The sequence below is a fragment of the Gopherus evgoodei genome, chromosome 4 (assembly GCF_007399415.2).
Source record: "Gopherus evgoodei ecotype Sinaloan lineage chromosome 4, rGopEvg1_v1.p, whole genome shotgun sequence".
Classification (NCBI taxonomy): Eukaryota; Metazoa; Chordata; order Testudines; family Testudinidae; genus Gopherus; species Gopherus evgoodei.
This window is the reverse complement of record NC_044325.1, coordinates 146,628,838-146,650,925: the sequence shown is the minus strand read 5'-3', so window position 1 is coordinate 146,650,925 and position 22,088 is coordinate 146,628,838. Positions and strand designations below refer to the sequence as shown.

Genomic DNA, 22,088 nt, shown 5'->3' with positions numbered 1-22,088 from the left:
CCAAATTAGCTTTTTAATAGAAATTGAAAGTTAAAAGGGGGCCGAGTCATGGGGGAAAAGCTATTGAAAATCACAGCCAGGCCACAGCTAGTAGAGAGGGAAGTTGGAGCATGAAGGAAGGAGAGACAGGAGGACAGCTGGGAAGTTTTATGAAAAGATGACATTGTAAATCACAACACAATCATTCAAATCAGTAGAAACCTCACTATGTTTATTCTCCAACTTTCTGCAATGCACCTGCTGGTGGACACAGATGCATAGAAACAAACATTTCAAGAGGATATTTTGGATGTCATTTAGTAAGGACAGATCCAGCACATTTCACTTTGCTGAAGCTTCTTTAGCTGTTGAAGACATTTGGTTTCTGGTCTTAGGTCTTATGTTTCATATTACATGCAGCTATTAATATCGTCCTAAAACAACTCATTTGGTGTCTGGATTCTAAACTTACTGATATCCATCCTCTGTGTAACCTTGTCAGCGACCTTGCAAATATTTCATTGTGATTTTTTCAGGGTATAAGCTCACTGCTGTAGATGTCACTGTGAGAATAGTTACTGTCAGGTATTCCTGATCTGATGCTTTAGCAGGGGGTTCTATTATTGCGAATCACCAGGTACTAGACACTGCCAGGATAGGGGAGTGGAGAGGCCAGTGTTGCAGTATGAGCAATCCAGTGCTCCTGGTTTAAATTTTCAAAAGTGATTTGGGTGTCCAACTTGAAGTAACTTAAAGTGGACTTTCAAGCACCCACCTTTTGGAAGTAAGAGGCCTCCTTTCAGGTTTCTCAAAATTAACAGTAAAAAATGGAGGCCCCTCTGTGCACTAGTTTTTGCTAAATTCCTTGGTTTTTTCCTCCTCAGTTTAAGACACTAGTGGCTCATACAATTCTTCGGTTTGCTCTTCCCGTTTGTCTTTGCTAGAAGTTATGAAACCCGGCAAGTAGTTTTGTTTTACCAGGCTGTTCCGGGACCGGTTTGAACTCAGTGTGGACTGTGGGAAAGCTGCATTCTGTTCTCTCAATTCAGGGCCCTGTGCCATGTCCGTCGCTCTGGTGCCCGATGTACTCGCCCCATGCACTGACCCTGCGGAGTAGAGGGAAGAAAACCAGGGCTTTGCTAGCTGTTTGCTATGGCAGCCCGGCAGGAGCTGCTGGACCTTGGCTGCAGTTGGGGGGACTGTCGAGGAAAGCAGGGTGGGAGCAGACATGGCATGTTGCCCACACCCACTCGGCTCTAGCAGATGAGGCTGCGGGGCAGACACTCTCCCCAAGCCCCACTGGTGCCGCTCTGCAGACGGTACGCCCAGCGCCGCTCACCCCACTATCGCAGCAGTTCGGGGCTCACAGCCTATGGGGGGGGCCCTCAAGCCGGGGGCCGAACGTGAGGGGCAGCCCCAGCCCAGCCTGGCTCCCCGGGCAGAGCTGTCCGCCGCGCCTAGTGCTGAACGCGGCCGGCCCCGCTCTCGCCTCTCCGCCGGGCTGGCGAGGCTGGGGGGACGGCGCCACCTGCCTGCGGAGCGGCGCCGCCGCGGTGAGCCCGGGCAGTGGAGGGGAGACACCCGAGCATCCCCCGGCTACCCGAGCCCAGGGGCTGCCTGCAGCTGCGCCTGCCCGAGCCCCTGCGCCCCGCGCCCGGCTGGGCTGGGAACCCCACCCCTAGGGCGCACACGCCGCCCGCTGCCCCATGCCGGCAGCGGCTGGATGGCCGAGGTAGCGCCCTGCACCCGGCGCAGGGGGAGAGTCCGGCCGCGCAGGGCAGGGCAGGGCAGGGCACCGCGGTTCCTGCCCAGGGAGGGCTAGGTCAGGCGGGGAGGGGAGGGCCGGGCCAGCCCTGCCCTCTCGGCCGGGAGGGGACAGCACTTCCCAGCCTGCCCCCGCGCTCTCTGAAAGGTGGAGACAAGATGCTGGGGAAAGAAGTGCCGCTAGAGCGAGAGTCTGCGGCCCGCCCGCTTCCTTTGCGGGCACTCCCGGGCTGCTGGCGCGGATGGGGGCTGCGGCAAATGAACTCCTGCCTCCTGGCTTAAGTACACTCGGCGGCTCCGGGGGAGATGACGCACCATGGCACGGCCGCCGAGCCCCTCTCTTTCATGTAGGTATTGGCCCCGCTTTGGGGAAGGACCCGACCTCTTGGTGCGGAGCATCAGTCACCCGCTGCAGCTGCCCTACTGGCAGGGCAAGATCGGGTGTTTCCATTGATAAAGGGGGAGGGGGGAGCGTCCAAGAAAGATTTGGCCCCTCTCCCCCACCTTCCTGCGAGAGGCGATGAAAGAGAGAGTTTATTTTTTGTTCCGAAGAGACCCCTGTGCGGCAGGGATGGGGAAGGGGACAGGCTCATCTGGTAACAAACTGGAAAAGCTCTAACAGGTAACGCTAAAGTTCCTCCACATACCTCCCCCACCCCTAGTGCTGGGCCTATTAGCATGCGGTGTCAGGACTGGTGTGTATTTAATGACTCCATTTGCTGGTGTCTCTCTGGTAGCTCACACCGCCTCTCTCCAGCATCTTGTTTTACAGCCTGCTTCTCTGGGACTCAAAGAGAGCGAGAGGAGGGAGGGGGGACTCCAGGCTCAGTCCGTCATCCCTGCTCCAGCTAAGAGAGCGGATTCTTCAGCAACTGGGTACCATTTCCAGCTTGACCAGGCAGCAAGAGCAAAGCTGGATTTGAAGGACATGCAAAAAAGAACACCCCCTCCCCAAAAACAAATAAGCTTAGGGGGGAGGAAGGAAGACAGAGACTCACTCAACCTCAGCAATAACAAGGGAGACGCTGTTTAGTCATTTCTCTCTACTTCCCCAGGGCTGATTATACTTTTTGATTACTCCTGACTGCATTTAGAAAGATTTGAGAGGCAGACAGCACAATTCCTCTTTACCCTGAGGATTGTTTTCCAAACGGCCCCTAGATCAGTCCCTGCATTTTGGGGATGAGAGTTTCTTTCCTTGCAAGGTAAGGCATTGCTGTGAGCCAGCAAGATGGGGCTTTTCGTTTGGTCGGGGGTGGAAGGGTAGAAGTTTCCATGCGTTTATGCTAAGCCTGTTGCTGCAGCTTTCCATGCTTTTGCTGTAAATCTCTCGCTGACTGATCAATTGCAAACATGAGCGGGTAGTTTTATTATTTGATGGGTGGGAGGGGAGTATATAGTTGAAAGAGGATGCTGAAGCTTTGAGTGGCATATTTTGCATTTTAAATGAAAAGATCTTTGCTACTTGAGCCTAGCCCCCAAAAAGGGTAAAAAACGAGGAAAGGCACAGCATGCCGAGAGTTATTTTTCTCCTCTCTGCTCCAGTTATCCGTGTCTCATCGTGAAACTCAGAGCTTATCATTTCGTTAAAGTTATCAGATCTGCTTCTGTCATAGAAAACACCATGAGAGTATGCAGTTTTTTAACACAAGAATGGCCAGAGGCATCTCTTAAGATTTAACTGCTGCCAGCAATGTCATAGGACAAACCACTGGTTATTCCTTTCCCCACACCCCCTTTGGGTAAGAAGACAAACTTGTTCTACACCATTCTCCTCCAATGCATTATTGATCCTAGAGTGCTGCTGGTTTTGTGTTTGAAATTGAAATAAAATAATCGAGTAAAGATACATCAGCAAGCAGGCATGCACGAGGAAAAGGTCATTTTTAGAAAACAAGAGGCTTTGCTTGCAGTTTTATTTATACAGTTTGGGTGATAGGGCAGTTACTTAGGTAAAACAAAGGCTGGTGCTTCCATAATGTTGACATTAGGGTAAGTCAAAAGAGCCAAATCCTTTTACCTTATAGAGAAGCTTTTGTAAATGCCACCACTAACCTCTACCAAATAGTTTCTTTCAAATTATACATAAAAGTTAGCTACAGAAGAATTGAAATACATATAAACACATATGTGATGTGTGTTTACTTATATAAGCAAAGTATGCCAGTATGTATATACAATACATATGCTTATATATATATAATGTTTCTTTTACTTTAATGAATAGTGTGGCTTGTGCAAAATATTTCTACCAGCTCATTCCTTGCTATTATAAGAACTCAAGTATTTCTATTAGAACCTCAGGAAATTTGCAGCAAGATGAAGGTATTAACAAATCTGATGTTTTATATCTTATCGTTATGGACTTAGTGTGCATAGTTCACAACCTCTCTCTCCTCTTTACTCACTGATGGTATTGTTGATTGAAAATCTGACAAAAATAAGCCATTCCTCAGTGATGAAGCTACTTCACCTTCCCCCAACTTCTCACATCACCTCCTTTACACAAACGCACTCTTGAAAATTGACCACAAAACAACTTTTGTTTTTGAATCTTTAAAAAGGACTCCATCACTTTGTGTATCTATGATAAGAAATTTTGCTACTGACATAATATAACTGAAAAGTAAACCCTGAGCACATACATTAGGAACTTCTAAGTCCATCTGCTGAAGAGGCCCCTGAGATACAGTAATTGAGTAATCAACCTTTATGGACAGATACTCAGCCACCTCATGTGTTTTAATTTCTTGGCCATTTCAGATAGTGGCAGTTTAAAATTTCTCCATATACACAGCCAGCCTGGAAGGACTTTTAAAAAAAATAAAACAAATGTTTTAACTCATTAATGGCTTACAAATGTTATCAGTGTTATCTTAACTATTTAAGCACTTATAGTGCCTTTGGCTGCAAAGTGATGTGACCTGGCACTCACACCCAGGGGTGGGTATGTTTGTAAGGAGGTGCCCCATTGGACTTGAGAGAAACTCAGGATTCCAAGCAGTGTTACTGCAAAAATCCAGAGATGTTCTATACATTTCCAGCTGGATGACCTCAGTGTCAATAAGACCTTTTCTAGGTAAAAATAATAATACATAAAAGGGGTCTATATTGCTTAGGGAAGAGGTAAGGGGATATGTAGTCCAGATCTCCTGGTTACTTACCCACCATTTAACCCAGCTGGATAATGAGTGAAGTTGTTACCATCCCATGGCACTGTACTAGCTAAGAAAGGCTTTGGTAGCCTTGGTGGCCTCTCTCTAGTTTTAGTTTCCCATCACAAAATCCACCATTGCCATCAATAGAAAGTGGCAGCTTTGGTGGACGGGTCCTTAGAGGTTGTCTCTTTGGCTGGGAATTGAGGCACATTTCTGAAGCAATGTGAATGAAGTTTATACTGTTGTGCTGTGCCTGTTCTGGGGATAAACAAAGGACCCCAGTCTTCGAAGGTGCCCATGTCACCTTTCTACAGAACTAATTCACTTTTTAGAATAAGGGAGCAAAAGAATGCATCGTAATGCTGAACAAACCCTGCATAATAAAATAATGTGGGATAGGGGTTCTCGTGCCTTTACCGTACAGACAGCATCCTTCCAGGAGCAGCATCACTATAGTTTATTCTACACATCCTAATTATCAAACTTCTTTTTAGAAACAAAATTGTACAGCAAGATGCTTTGTATTAAAATGAAGCATATTAATGCTTACTACACAAGAAAAGCATCTTCTGTGAGCAGTTTAGTCAGAATCAACCTGTGGTGAAACCACTACTGTTTTTCAGTCAGTATTTTGATGACCTGTTGAGCTCAATAATGCCACAGCCCCAGTAACTGGAATGGAACTATGCACAGAATTAAGATGCTTTGTAGTAGAATTACATAGAATAATACTATTTACCCTAAGGAAGCTTCCAGGGCTTGCCCCAGTGGCTACTGAAGTCAATGGGGGTCTTTCCATTGACTTAACAGACTTTGGGTAGGCCCCCTAGTATTGCTTCTATAGTGTGACACCTTTCACCAAATATTTGTATGATAGTGTTAGAAACATTAAGGAAATGAAAGCATGGACAAATGACAAAAAAGGTTAAATAAAGCAAGAAGCTTGACTATAGAAAGGAACAAAAAAATTCAGGGCTAAATTCTAAATTGTTATAAATCAGTGTAGTTGCATTGACTTCAATAGAGCTATGCCAATTTACACCAGCAGAGGATCTGAGTTTGGGATATTTTTCCTCCATTAGATGGGCCACTAATAATGGCAATTATAGTGAATGCACTCCACCCTTTGGTTAAGACACGTTTACCTTTGTTAGACAGTCAAGGTAACATTCTGGTAAAAAAAAAAAAAAAAAGACGACACGGTTTTGTTTGGATGCTTAATCCAGTTTGCTCTTCTCTGCCTTGATCAGACACAGTTAATAGTTTAAACCTCAGCGGGCTCCTTTTCACACACCCCACCACAGACACCTCTGAAGCTCACACATCCTGAACAACGTTCCCAAGGCCCATACCAGAAGAATGTGAATTTTCCTCTTGCTCATTGGAGCAGTGCAATATTTCAGTACCATAAAACTTGTCTCAAGCAACCACTCATGGGACCATCAAAGAAATCCGTAGCCTACCAGAGGTTTCTAACTAAGGTTGAACAAAATTGTACTGCAAACCATGGAAGATTTTAATTTGTTTTTGGAGATGAGGGTTACCAACTGGCATAGTCCTCAGTGCAAGTTTCACTGTAGTTGGAGGGTTGTTTATTGCTTAACAGAAGTTCAACTTGATCTATTTAGGGTTTTTGGTAATAAGTAATTCCACTTGGTGAACTCCCAGCATTTTTCATCAGAGTTCCCAGTTTTTTTTTGACAGCTGTGAGTAGAGAGATGAACATATGATTACACCTGTGGAATCATGAATTAGTCTTGTTTGTAAGGAAGTTAAATTAGCATGTTTATGCTACTTTTAAAGAGGAATCATTTGCCAGTCAAAATTTCAATCTATAATAATGCCATAACCTTCCCATATGGACCAAGTGCATCTTTTAATGATTATTCTCCTAAATGGAAGGCTATAACAGCTTAGTTTCTCGGTTGTCAAAGCTCCTATGTGCTTATCCAGCTTGTTTTAATATTGTCTTTTAGAAACAAATAATGAAGGCAAAGCATCCCCCATTGACTGTTTTTATATTATATTTTTAGATGGAACTGATCTGACTCCAGACTCCTTTTAGAAGCAGAAGAACGGTCTTCTCCCATATTGAGGCCTGGAGCCATCATGGCGGCAGGCGTAGCAGCATGGTTGCCCTTTGCCAGGGCCGCTGCCATAGGATGGATGCCAGTGGCTAACTGCCCTATGCCATTGGCCCCAACTGAGAAAAACAAGAGGCAGGATGAGCTGATCATTCTGAATGTGAGTGGGAGGCGCTTCCAGACGTGGAGGACTACACTGGAGAGGTACCCGGACACGCTCCTGGGCAGCACTGAAAAGGAGTTCTTCTTCAATGAAGACACCAAGGAATACTTTTTTGACCGGGACCCTGAAGTCTTTAGGTGCATTTTAAACTTTTACAGAACTGGCAAGCTGCATTACCCAAGGTATGAGTGCATCTCTGCCTACGACGAGGAGCTTGCCTTCTATGGGATCCTACCTGAAATCATTGGGGACTGCTGCTATGAAGAGTACAAAGACAGGAAGCGGGAAAATGCTGAGCGGCTGATGGATGACAATGACTCGGAGAACAACCAAGAAGGGTCCATGCCATCTTTGAACCTCCGGCAGACCATGTGGCGAGCCTTCGAAAACCCCCACACCAGCACCTTAGCCTTAGTGTTCTACTATGTCACTGGCTTCTTTATTGCCGTCTCAGTGATCACTAATGTGGTAGAAACCGTTCCATGTGGCACAGTGCCTGGGAACAAGGAGCTTCCATGTGGGGAGAGGTATGCTGTGGCTTTCTTCTGCTTGGACACAGCTTGCGTTATGATTTTCACTGTCGAGTACCTTATGAGGCTCTTCGCAGCCCCGAGTCGCTACAGGTTCATGAGGAGTGTCATGAGCATCATTGATGTGGTGGCCATCATGCCCTATTACATTGGCTTGGTGATGACTAACAACGAGGACGTCAGTGGAGCCTTTGTGACACTAAGGGTTTTCAGGGTTTTCAGGATTTTCAAGTTCTCACGCCATTCCCAAGGCTTAAGAATCCTGGGTTACACTCTGAAGAGCTGTGCCTCGGAGCTTGGCTTTCTTCTCTTTTCCCTCACTATGGCAATCATCATCTTTGCTACTGTGATGTTTTATGCAGAGAAAGGGTCTTCAGCCAGCAAATTCACCAGCATACCAGCTTCTTTTTGGTACACTATTGTAACCATGACAACCCTTGGGTAAGTGTTGCATTTTCTTGTGTCAGTCAATAGGCAAACTCACAGTGGTCGCTGGAGTTTGATTACCTTGTGAGGTTAAGTATTGGTTTCTTTGGTATTTGTTCCAGAGGCTGGGGGGGGGGGGCTATTACGGACCTGATTCTCCTCTCCCAGGTATAGCCTGTCTGCATTTACATCTGTGCAAAGTGACTGCAAAACACTATGAGCACTTATACCCACCTTGCAAATACTTTGCACAGGTGCAAAGTAGAGTGCAAGTAGCAAGGCTGTGGAGAATCAGGCCCTGATGTTATGGTCTGGTAGCTTTCCACAACTACTCTGCATTCTCTCTGCAGAGGTGGATGTAATGACACAAGGTGCAAAGCAGTTGAGAACTAAGACCTATATTTTTTATTCAGACACACATTTGGTCAACCTGAAGGGTTTAAACAAAATCATTGGGATTTATTTTGTCTTTTTACAAAAGTAAGATTTACTATCATGTATCTGACTGCTTGCAAATGGGCATTACAGGTTTGCTAACTCATGCAGGCGTTACAGATAATTGCCTTACTGAAGGTATTCAGTGATCTACAGGACATGGTTTGTTAACGGAACAGGGAATGGCCCTCTTTGCTGTGTCTACTTGCGAGTTTAAGAATCATAAAAATAATGCTGTAGCAGTTGCAATGTTTGAAGAGATCATACAGAGAGGTGCCAATGTGATCTGACAAGCATGGGAAATATAACCTGGAGGACTCTTGCTCATATTTAACTTCTCTCCTGTTGATATTACAGCTGTTTCTGCTAAAGTTACAGATTTGTGTTTTTGGTGCTCAGAACGGAAACCTTCATAAAGGGAAATGAAGAATAGCCAAATCCTCTGACAGGATTATATCAAATAAAGTAAGCTTTTACAGGTTGCTGCTTCCAGGGGCTAAAACTGCATAAACTAAAGCAATCTTTTTTCATAATTCACACTCATATGCTGAGTTTACTTGTACTTAGGGAGATGTTTCCTACTGGAAAATTCAGAGTTTTTAATATTTGGCCTTAGAGAATTCTCTTTTATATTCTGGTGACCAGATTTCCCACTGAACTGCTTTCGTGTTTAAAACACTTCCCTCTGCCTATTAAGTACAAATAATAACACTTTTAAATTATTATAATTCAGCTGTCAGGAAAACACATGACATGAGGCATTTGTAAACTCTGGATTTTTTTTGCAAAAGTAAAGAATGTAAAACATATCTGCAAACAGAATGATGCCAGAGGAACCAAAGTAGACTTTTCCCTCTTCTTGAGAGTCACAGTAGTCTATCAGTACATCTACGCTGCATTCCCGGGAAACGACTACAGCTCGTGGAGATGTACTCAAGCGGGATCTAATCTCTTTACCTCGGGTACTGGAGCAGTGAAGCCAGGGCAGCCTGAGTTCTACTGAGGGCTAGACAAGTCCACCCTGAACTCCAAGTAATTGCTCATGTAGCCAGCCCATGGTGATGCCTGTGCGGCTGTATCTTCACAGCTCTTCATAATCTACCAAGGATAAAGCTAGCTGGAGTATGTCTACGCAAGCTGCAGTTATACCCATCAGGCCAAAATTTCAAACTTTGCTGACAAAAGTTGGGCTCCTCAATCCATTCTTAGGCATTTAAATAAAAGTGGCCTTATTTTCAAAGGTTCTGAGCATCTTTCCCCCATTGAGTTCAATGTAATAAGATGACCATTTAAGCACCTAAAACTATATTTAGGTATATAACTTTCAGCTCCCAATTTTGAAATGATGGCCTTGTATATTCTACTCTATAGAATTTCTTATACTGTGCTCTTCACCATAGTATCTGAGTGCCTTCCAGTACTGCATTAAACAAGATGACTAATATCAGTCATGTATTTCTTCTCTCATCCTGTTCCCATGAGAATTGGGTGTAGTGGGGTGTTTTGTTTTGGAATTTTAAAATTACACACATGTATCTGGTACATGTACTCTGCATTTCTTTGCCTTCCCTAATATGAACTACTTTATGACAAAATGTACATAAGGTTTTATAGTATAATGAGTTTTGTTCATCTGAATGAAATGGCCTTTTCCTTCTGCATATGATAGTCAAAACAGACTTTCTGAATACTTTTAAGTGTTCTCAGTCTACAGTAATCATAGAAATTATAGCTGAATGAGTGCTTTAAACTGGCTGATAAGAATAAAAAAATTACAGAGATTGAAATGGGACTTTGTAAGTTTCAGAGGGAAAGATCTATTTAAGCAGCAGGAGCTGTGTGTAAAATATTACCAAAGAGATAAAGCATTATTGTTTTTTGTGTAGATTTGAATTGAAATAGTTTGTGCTAGCACAAACTATTAGCTGAATTACTGTGATATCGTTTTTAAAGCATTGTGTCATATCTTATGAGATCAAAACACTGGATGACATCTTGAGGACAGAAATCTGTGCTCTCACCCCATCTATCACCGTCTTGTTTATAACATGACTTAATGGCATCTGAGACCCAACAACCTCTGTTGCTTTACAATTGATTGCCTAGGTCTTGTGCTAGAGAGAAAGGAATCATTACTCTGTGTAGCTCAAAGAGCAACTTTCACCCAAGACATGCTCTGCAGAACTCCTTCTGGATCAGCTTCAGAAAGCACCTTTGGGGCTCATATGGGGAAGCAGTCTTTAGGACACTGTTCAACTTAAGGTTGTGGTGACTTGCAAGATGCATACACAGCAAGGCCTGGAATAAGACAAGGCCCCTTGGACATGTCAGCTCCAGTTTCTGGCTAGTGGATGGCAGGCACAACCATTGCAACACATCTGTGAATATTATGTCATGCACACACAGAGTGAAGTTAGAGATGAATCCATGGGTTTCAGCTCATCTCTACCTTCCACACTGAAACTTTGACCGAGATTATCCATCACAGCTCCCAGTCCTCTGATAAAAGCGGAAGGGAGCTCCTGCTCCTCTCCATTGCTTGGGGTACAATGCGGCCCCACAGTGAAGCCTGTGCCCCCTTATCTTTGGCTTATGGAGTGAAGGGGCCTCCTTTAGTATCAGTCTACTTAAACTACTGGAAACAGTCAGTATCATGTTCTGCTGGCACTTCATAACGTGAACCTCAGGTTGCTACTACTTTGACATAATGTTGTCTAGTTATGCAATGCTCCCTTGCAGAAAAAACCACCAACTTCTCAGTTCAGGTACCTAACTTGAAATCCCAAATTCCATTCAGCATCCATGTATGCAAATCTTACCCATATTTTCTAGATGGCTGCTATGTACCCAAATGAGGCTGGGACAGAACTGCCTTAGTTTATTTTGCTAAAGCAATACTGGGTTGTGGTTTTTTTGGGGTGGTGGGGGAAAATAGGATAACCCAGTTTTAAGCTATGAGATAAATGCTATTAAGATTGAATGATATTGATAATGCACATTCCATACAGTTTGCAGGCTGTTCTAAGTTGCCTCTGGCTGCTAGAGCCGTTCCAATAGCCATGTAGTGGAGAGGTGTGGGGTGCCCTAGCTATGTCCCCCCCATTGTCCATATTCTCTATTCCACTTGAGAATCCATCTATAGTGAGGTGTACATCTGGAAGATTTAAGACAGCTCGTACAGGCAACTTTCTGACTCTTCCCCCTAAGACACCCAAGGATGAGAGACATGGATTCTTGGTTTGGAGTTCTTGAAGTTAAAAAATGATTAGGCTATTTAGAAACAAACAAACAACAACAACAACATAAGAACCACCATACTGGGTCAGACCAATGGTCCCTCTAGCCCAGTATCCCTGTCTTCTGACAGTGGCCAGTGCCAGGTGCTTCAGAGGGAATGAACAGAACAGGCCAATAAGTGACCCATCCCCTGTTGCCCATTCCCAGCTTTGGCAAACAGAGGCTAGAGACACCACCCCTTCCCATCCTGTCTAATGGCCATTGATTTTTAAGGCATTGCAGGGAGGGACATGGAGAAATTGCTTCTTTGTTCTTGTTTTCTATTTACAATTTATTTTTTGATTTCTTGCCTCAGACTCCATTACTACAGCTGAACTGTGCAAAGCCTCTGAGGAATTCTCTTTCCCAGGTGCACTGAAGTTAGGAGTCATTTGGCGCTACTGGGAATGAATTTGTTCCTAATTAGTGTATTTGCAATTCCCTACCTGACTGATGTCGCCAAAAATCCCAGTCAAAATATCTAGTGTGTGGCATATGCCAGCGTTTTGCCCACGTTAGTGATGTGCCAGTTAGCTGCTTGCCTCTGAACAGCGCTCAGAGTTTTTATAAAGCACTTTATAATTTGCTCAGTTGCATTTAAAATTATAATTAGCATTTGAAATAGGTTTTGACCAGAAGAAATCATGTGTTTAAAAAAAAGAATTAGCAAAGAAAAATCCCTTCTTTTGCCCATTCAATTCAGGTAATTGAGTAATTTCACAATCTTAGAAACTCATTGTTAACAGATTGGTATATAAAGTGAATTTAGAATGCGCAAGAACTTCTCATGTTAGTAAAACATTCAACTATAAGCTCACTTTAGATGACTAGGAAGGTTTATTTAAAAAACAAACCAACCAAGCCAGGCTTTGAAAAGCATTAACATGTGTTCTAGTTGACAAGCATTAATACTACTGAAGAAAGCTAGATCAGATCCTCAACTGATGTAAGTCAAAGTAGTTCCATGGAAGCCAAAGTTACACCACTTTACACCTGCTAGGACCTTGCACCTCCTTTTGTCCCTTGGTAATGAATAGAGGTGGTCCAGTTTTTATTTGAAAAAAAAAACCCCACATCCTTTCCCCACCTCCATCCCCATAAAGATGGATGTTAAATTCACAGCCCTGATTTTCTGCTCTGTAACACCAGTTTTATGTTGGTATGTCTCCATTGACTTTGATAGAGCGATAAGGATTTGGCCCCACTAAAGTAAATTTGAGTGAGTAACTTTTTAATTTTCTGGCTGCTGCTACCGAATGCTTCATGTGCACTACACCCACCATGAAGTGGGCTCACAGAGTTTAAGGGCAGAAGAGACCAATGTCTCATCTAATCGGATCTCCTGCCTGTCACAGGCCAACACTGCTACCCACACACCAAGCACAACAACCAGAATTAGATCCAAGCATCACAGCCCTTAGAAGACAAAATATTGTGTGCCACAGGCAGAGAACAGGGGACACTGAGGTGCACCAAAGCCCATGGCTCCTGCAGAAACAGGGAACTGATTTGGTCAAATATACCTAGATGATCCTAGAAAGTGACTTGTACTGCATGCTGTAGAGGAAGATTAACCATCTCCTACCCTGCCAATGAAATGTAGGGGGAAATTCCTTACTGACCTCAAATTTAGTGATCAGACTGAGCAGGTGAGCAAGACGTACCTGCCAAGCTCCTGAGAGAATTCTCAGTGCCACCTCAGAGCACTGGCCTGTCCAGTGCACCATGTCCAGCTGTAGCCATCTCACAAGCTTCAGAGGAAGGAGATAAAAAGATTACTGCTGTGGGGGGACTGGCAGGTGACTGGCTGATACTCCATCATAAAACTAATCAGATGGTGTACCCCACAACTCCCATTGGGAAGCTATTCCAGAACTTAACTCTTCCAATGGTTAAAAAACATCTTCTGATTTCCAGCCTACATGTATTCATTCTGGGTATGTCCAAGCACTACATTCCTGCTCTGATGGTTGCCTTTCCTAGGTGCATCCATCAGAATCCACCAGCTGTACTATTGAATATTTAACTCCTGACTCAAAGCTTATGAAATAAATGGGAGTTTTCCGTTGATTGCACTGGACTTTGGATCAGATCATCTGGGTTTTGTAGGTGTCAACTGGGGCTTCCCTGGAAAACCATGCAAGAGGTGGGAAGTTAATGCTAATAAATCTCAGCTACCACATTGTATCTCCAGTGGTGTCACTGCAGAACTACATTCGGCTAACAGAGGGCATGTCTACACTACGGGATTATTCCGATTTTACAGAAACTGTTTTTTTTAAAACAGATTTGTATAAAGTCGAGTGCATGCGGCCACAGTAAGTACATTAATTCAGCATTGTACGTCCATATACCGAGGCTAGCGTCGATTTGCAGAGCATTGCACTGTGGGTAGCTATCCTGTAGCTATCCCATAGTTCCCGCAGTCTCCCCTGCCCACTGGAATTCTGGGTTGAGATCCCAATGCATGATGGGGCAAAAGAAGTGTCGCGGGTGATTCTGGGTAAATGTCATCACTCAATTCTTCCTCCGTGAAAGCAATGGCAGACAATCATTTCGTGCCCTTTTTCCCTGGATTGCCCTGGCAGACACCATAGCATGGCAACCATGGAGCCTGTTTTGCCTTTTGTCACTGTCACCGTATGTATACTGGATGCTGCTGACAGAGGCAGTACTACACAGCAGTATTTATTTGCCTTTGCAAGGTAGCATAGATGGTTACCATCCCTATTGCACCCTCTGCCATTGTAAATTGGCGATGAGATGATGGTTATCAATCATTTTGTACCATTTGCAGTTGGAAATTGGTGATGACGGTTATCAATCCTTTTGCACTGTCTGCTGCTGTCATGGGTGCTCCTGGCTGGCCTCGCTGAGGTCAGCCGGGGGCATGGGGACAAAAATGGGAATGACTCGTTGGGTCATTTCTTTCTTTATGTTTTGTCTAAAAATAGAGTCAGTCCTGCCTAGAATATGTGGCAAGTGTACTAGAGAACCAGAGAGCACAGCTGCTCTGGGTCAGAGCCCCAGAGATCCCACAGAAATGATGAGCTACATGCCATTCTAGAGAGTGCCCCTGCAACAACTCCACCCATTGCTTCCCTCCTCCCCCAAGCCTCCAGGGCTAACATGGCAATGTCCCCCCATTTGTGTGATGAAGTAATAAAGAATGCAGGAATAAGAAACAGTGACTTTTTAGTGAGATAAAATGAGGGGGCGGCAGCCTCCAGTTGCTATGATAGTCCAGGCAGGACATTAAAGGGTGAGGAGGAGAGTAGCGCAGCCTCCAGCTGCTATGAGGAGGATGGTTACCAAGCCTTCTGCACCGTCTGCCGGGAATGACCAGGAATCATTCACATTTTTACCCAGGCGACCTGGCCGACCTCACCGAGGCCAGCCAGGAGCACTCACGTGCTGCTGCCACTGATGGATACCAATCATTTTGCACCATCTGCCACTGGGAAGGGGATGCTGGTGTTCAGCACTGCAGCACCCCATCTACCAGCAGAATGCAGTAGACATAGGGTGACATAGAAAAAAGGTGAGAAACGATTTTTTTCCCTTTTCTTTTGGGGGGGGGGAAGGGTGTAAATTGAATACATGCACCCTGAAACACCCAGGAAAATGTTTTTGACCCTTCAGGCACTGGGAGCTCAGCCAAGAATGCAAATGCTTTTCAGAGACTGCAGGGACTGTGAGATAGCTGTAGTCTTCAGTACCCCCTCCCTCCCTCCATGAGCATCCATTTGATTCTTTGGCTTTCCGTTATGCTTGTCACGCAGCACTGTGCTGAGTCCCTGCTATGGACTCTGTCTATCATAGCCTGGAGATTTTTTTCAAATGCTTTGTCATTTTGTCTTCTGTAACAGAGCTCAGTTAGAAGAGATTTGTCTCCCCATACAGAAATCAGATCCAGTATCTCCCGTATGGTCCATGCTGGAGCTCTTTTTGGATTTGGGACTGCATGGCCTCTGTGCTGATCAGAGCTCCACACTGGGCAAACAGGAAATGAAATTCAAAAGTTCATGGGGCTTTTCCTGTCTACCTGGCCAGTGCATCCAAGTTCAGATTGCTTTCCAGAGCGGTCACAATGGTGCACTGTGGGATACTGCCTGGAGGCCAATACTGTCGAATTGCGGCCACACTAACCCTAATCCGACATGGCAATACCGATTTCAGCTCTATTCCCCTCATCAGGGAGGAGTACAGAAATCGGTTTAAAGAGCCCTTTATATCGATATAAAGAGCTTCGTTGTGTGGACGGGTGCAGGGTTAAATCGATTTAACTGCGTAGTGTAGACCAGGCCTGAGACTCCACTTTGGCCCATAAGGGAATACGCAGTAAAAATAAACCCCCCAAAATGTGGTCTCATTGAAGGAGCACTAATAATAAAGAGTACTTTTGGTGGTATTATTTCTCAGTCAGGTACCAGAGTTTTGAGAAATCCAGGATGACTTGTATGCCTCTTTGCATAGCAAGTGTACCCATCTTTTTGGATTCAATAGCAGTTTGCATGCAGCAGGGAAGAAAACAAAAGTAATCAAATTATACTGACCCTGCATCCCTCATCCCTCAGCTGTGCTCATCAGCCCTGGTTTAAGAGAGGCTGTTTTTAATTTAGCATGATTTTAATTTTGCTCAGGAGGTTTTGTAATGAAAGTGTTATTCTTGGGTGCATCTTAAATCAACCTGAATTACGGAAACAACTATTCAAAATTAATTCCACATCAGCTACCCACTTCATGCAGGAACTCTACAGACCGCTGACAGCAACCTCACCCTTTCCCCACCCTGTTGTCAAACATCATTAAAATAAATATTAATTTTGCCCCAGCCCTGTCTTTTCCCTGTATGAAATTCTGACCTAGACCATCTACCTCCAAAATGGCAGCACAGTTAAACCAGTTCTGCGGGCACAGTTCTGGCTCCTTAGTATTAATATTTGGAGACAAGCCTCTTCAATTCTTGGCTAGCTGGCTTGAGCATTGCAGCGCAATATCCAGGCAATTTTGTATCTATATTCAGGCAGTTTAATTGTTATAAATGGCACTGTTTTGTGTTAGCAACATGTTATTTACTTTTAAGTAGCATTTTGTTTTTGAATGGAGACAGATACTGCAGGTAGAGTACCATTCCCATTTAATTGGATTTTAAATACATCAGAACAATTTTCATCCATAACAGTCTATTTTTTTCCAAATTAAGTTGGTTTTTTTTAGCTGTTCAGTGAAGACAGCATTTTTTTCAAGTGCAAGGATCCTGAATGTGCACTCTTATTTATGTTAATTAATTTGATCCAGCTGGATACATTGAGTGATTAGTACAAATAGATACATGCCCCAGCCTACATTCTGTTCTATGCTAATATGTTTTCATATTGCATGCAACATGGTATCTGCAAGCTTCACCTGGACAGAGAATATGGATTGGAACTTTCAAAGTGGCCAATGTGAGTTAGGAGTGCAAGTCCCAGTGGAAAGTCAATGATTCTAACTCATTTGGGTGATGCTGGAAATCCTAACCCTTAGTTCCCACTGAAAAGTTAAATAACTAATTGTCTCCGGCCTCTCTGAAAATACTAAGCATGGTAGGAGAGAAGGTCTAGATGAATACAGTCCAATATTCTCTGTGAGCATAAAGTGAATTTGCTTCAGTTGTGGCCTTTTAATATTTTTCTTTCATTAACATTCAAGTGGATCCACAGAAACCAAATTCTCAAATGATATGCACAAGTTCATGCCAGTAATACTTGTGTAATGATTTAGAGTTCAATTTTACAAGGTGCTGAGCGTTCATGGCTATCAGAGAGGATACTCACATGGTTATGAGGATAAGGATGATGGGGTACAAGGAATAGCTGGCATAGATTTGTTAAAAAGAAATCATGTCAAACCAACCTGATTTCCTTTTTTGAAAGGGTTACTTGCTTAGTGGACAAGACGGGAAACAGTAATCAAGATATTTCTTGATTATAGTAAGGCTTGTGGTACTGTCCCAAATAACATTCTCATAAGCAAACTAAGAAAATGTGGTCTAGATTAAATTAGTGCACAACTGGTTGAAACACCATATTTAAAGAGTAGTTATCAATGGTTTGCCGTTCAAGTAGGAGGGTGTATCTGGTGGAGCCCATGGGGTCAATCCTGGATCCGATACTGTTCAACACCGCCCCCCCACCCCATTAGTGACTTGGCTAAATGGAGTGGATGTATGTTTATAAAATGTGCAGATGACACCAAGAGGGGTGGAGTTGCAAGCATTTTGGGGGACAGGATTAGAATTCAAAACAACCTGAGAAAATGGAGCATTGTCCTGAATCAAAGATATGAAATTCCATAAAGACAAGCGCAAAGTACTTCACTTAGGAAGAAAAAAAATCAGTTGCATAACTAGAAAATGGGAAATAACTAGCTAAGTGGTAGTACAGCTGAAGCATCTGGGGCACATAGTGAATCACAAAATGAATGAGTCAATGTGATGCAGTTGTGAAAAAGGCTAGTCTACCAAAAGGAGTATTGTATGTAAGACATGGGAGGTAATTATCCTACTCTGCTTGGCACTGGTAAAGACTCAGCTGGAGTACTGTGTCCAATTCTGGGTACCACAGTTCAGCAAAGATGTGGACAAATTGGATATGAGTAACAAAAATGATAAAAGGTTTAGAAAACCTGACTTATGGGAAAAATGTTAACAACTGGGCATCTTTAGTCTTGAGAAAAAAGACTATCACTAAATTTGAGATCAGGAAGGAATTTTCCCTTAGGCCACATTGGCAGGGACTTTGTCAGGGAGAGATGGGGGGACAACTACCAATCTTCAAATACGTGAAGGGCTGTTATAAAGATGATGGCGTTCAATTGTTCTCCACGTCCATTGATGGTAGGACAAGTAGTGATGGGCTTAATCTGCAGCAAGGAAGATTTAGGTTAGATATTAGAAAAACTTTTCTAAGGGTAGTTAAGTTCTGGAACAGGCTTCCAAGGGAAGTTGCTGAATCCCCATCACTGGAGGTTTTTAAGAACAGATTGGAAAGACACCTGTCAGGAATGGTCTAGATTTACTTGGCCCTGAGTCAGTGCAGGGGGCAGGACTTGATGACCTCTCGAGGTCCCTTCCAGCCCTACATTTCTATTGTTCTGTGCTTAAAGCTAGGCATGTACTTGAGTGTTTTGCTAGATTGTGTCTGGAGAGCTCAGCACATTTCAAGACAATTTGTCTGAAAAAAAAAATGACAAGCAAATATAACTTGAATTTTGCATGCCGGGTGCCTAATACTGATGCACTGACGTGCCAGTCATCAGTCCAGAAAGGAATAAACTTAATTTATGTGGAAAAAATTGAAGGAAATTACTATCTTATCAGATACTCTATGAGCAAAAATGAGATTTAATCAGATACGTTTACATGAGGCAAATTATCTGCTCAGCAATATGGGAAACTGAGTTCTTATGGTGTAATATCCTCTGCTGCTTCTTAAACACTATGGATGGTACCTTCAAAAGCAGTCAGTATTGGCCTCACTCTGCTTCCAGAGTTTCACTGCTGACCTCAATGGTAACAGAGGCATGTCAGTGCTGAGAAGTCTTCCCTCTCACTGCTTAGGGATGAATTACTGTTTTGCTGCTTTCAGAAGCATCAGCACCTATGGGGATTCTGCAAAATTCCATGAAGTTGAGCTGTTCTGCATATTTTGAAATTCATGACAAAGTATTTTGCTGAATGCAAAGTGGGCTCTTGAAAGATTCCTTTTCCAAACCAAAAGTCTTCCATCAGATTTTCTGTTTACTAACCCCACCTCTCTCTCAACTCCAATTTTGTCTTGCCAAAAATGGGACCTGATTCCTCAGAAGACTGAAAATAGGATATAGCTTTTCATCTGAGTGCCACACTGGTTCAAAACCAACCCCAAAGAGTAATGACCTCTTCATTAGATCAACTGAGATTGTCCAGTGGCCTATGATTTGCTGAGTGTCAGTCCTGTTCCTGAAGGGTAAGTGTTACACACCCAATAATTAGATGTTAGCAGTTTTAGCAGACTGGTCAAGAATTACAGTATAATCAGATTGAATTTCCCTTCCCTCCCCCACGAAGGTATTCCCTTCTAAGTGCCTCCTAATATGGTGTTACCTACCTAGATATGGATACTATCTACTCATTGATGGTGCAAAATACCTTGAAAGACTTCCATTGATTGTTTTGGATCAGTACCTAAACCAGCAGAGAAAGAGTCCTAATAATGGGTCAGCAGAAAATGTTGCTGTACAGCGAGATGACGAAAGGTGAGAACTTTGTGGATAGAATTGCCAAACAAAATCAGCCATTTATATTAACAAAAACTAGGAAATGAGGAACATACATATGACTGTTTGGCACATGCCAATTGTCTTTGACTTATGTCACTTCACATTAGTGATGAAAGATCTGGACTGTCTGTATCTGACGAAGTGGGTATTCACCCACGAAAGCTCACGCTCCAAAACGTCCGTTAGTCTATAAGGTGCCACAGGATTCTTTGCTGCTTTTAATGTCTTTCTGTTAATATCACCAGCTTGCTGATGGCACAAGATTTTGTTGTTGTTCTTGTTTCAAGATTGTATCTTATACTCACTCTGTAGATGTACGTATGTGAGAGACGGTATTTAACCAAATGCCTAAAAGAAATGAACAAAACATCAGCAGTGTTCATTTGCTGATGGGTTTTTTCTTGCTATTCAATCACAGGGAAGAAATGGGATCAGATTTTTAGTAGTATAATAGAATGTTAAATACCTAATGGCAGACCTTTGACGGATAGAGTAGCATACACCTACTGAATACTGACCACATTTCCTGTAAAAGACTGCCAGGTACGTGCCTCATGAAGATTTGTTTGAAGTTATTTCTCTGATGGAAAGTAATAGAAATGAAATCTGATTTTAACTGTCACTCACTTTATATAAATTCAAAGTAGCAAGAAAAGTACAGAAAATAGCAAATCATTTATGGACTATTCTTCCCTGGGTTCTCCAGGAACCCATTGCATTTTGGTCCATGTAATCATGTGTGTCAGGACTTGACCAAGTATCACTAAAATGAATTAAGAAAAAAAAAATCTATGCATGCCGCCTCACACATTTAATTTAGCTGATGGAAAGATGGTGGAGATGGGGGCTACTTCCTTTGTAATGCAGGCCTTTAAAATGTCATCACCATTGCTATTTCCTACACTGCCAAAAAGCTAAGGAACAACTTGAATTTAAGAGGAAGTCCAATCAGAACAATAAATTGATAGACCTATATGAATAACTCATTTTCTTAAGGCTTCATTCTCTTGACTCCAGCTTCATCCTGTATGAAATGGACATGAATTGTCTCCCACTAATGAGTTTACAGATATTGCTTGTGAAATTGGTTTTCAATCAGAAACAAGATTTTTTTTTTGGCATTACATGGATTAAAACCCTGTCATGCATCACAATTTGGCTATTTATAGTCAACAGCACCTCCCAAATACTGAAATCTCTACTAGTGCTAAATGTATTTGGCTGGACTTATTAAATCCACTGAATTCTTTTCTAACCTCTGAGGTGTGGGTTTTTTATTTGCTGATTTTATAACTTTTTTTTTGGTAACAAGAACTTGTCATTTTCTTCTCAAGAAATTGTGTGATATGAATGGTGAATTATGAATAAGACTAAATTATAGTATCTGCTAAGTGAACAATAATACAGCCATCAGGAACACCAATGAAAACCTTGGCAAATGTCTGTAGTAATTGGTTTAACATATTTTACAAAGCTTCTTTATTTTTTCCTCTCGTCTGCACCATTGCAAACATAGGAGAAATTCATAACAGTAATGTTGCATTCTAACTGGAGAGAAAGAGAAATTTTTGTTTTGCTTACTGGATCTGAGATATTTTTAATTTCATAAAATAATAATTTTACTTTGTACTGGGTCAGTGCTGTTAGTAGTTTCCAGAGATCACTTGAAAATAATGGACACAGTAGCCACTATCAGTATGGAAATGGAGGAGGAGAAAACCAATGTTAAATGCCCCACAACATATTAGTTATAATTAATTATGCCTCCTTGCTGTTTGTGGTATTTCACCCAGCTGAAGTCAGGATTGAATTTGAATGATTGTGTGAAGAGAGCAGAGGTCATTATTAATGGTGATAATATTTTCCAGTAAACCTGGATCTCCACCCCCTTTGTGACCAGATCTCAGCAGAGGTTAACCTTTTCTGTACTGCAGTGACAGATCCTCATGTATGACATCCATAAAATATT

The 22,088-nt window shown here is 42.9% G+C and overlaps 1 protein-coding gene across 5 annotated transcripts in view; it reads left to right on the top strand.

Annotated features, from left to right (window-relative positions):
• Nucleotides 1-1,881: 1,881 nt before the first annotated feature.
• Nucleotides 1,882-22,088, top strand: part of KCND3 (potassium voltage-gated channel subfamily D member 3) — a 259,189-nt gene continuing 238,982 nt past the window's right edge. For 3 of the 5 annotated variants that reach the window (XM_030561720.1, XM_030561719.1, XM_030561716.1), the window contains exons 1-2: nt 2,500-2,948; nt 6,935-8,119. In XM_030561720.1, the coding sequence (XP_030417580.1) occupies nt 7,011-8,119 (1,109 nt within the window). In that variant the 5' untranslated portion in view covers nt 2,500-2,948; nt 6,935-7,010. The other 2 variants (XM_030561717.1, XM_030561718.1) reach the window with 2 other exon arrangements.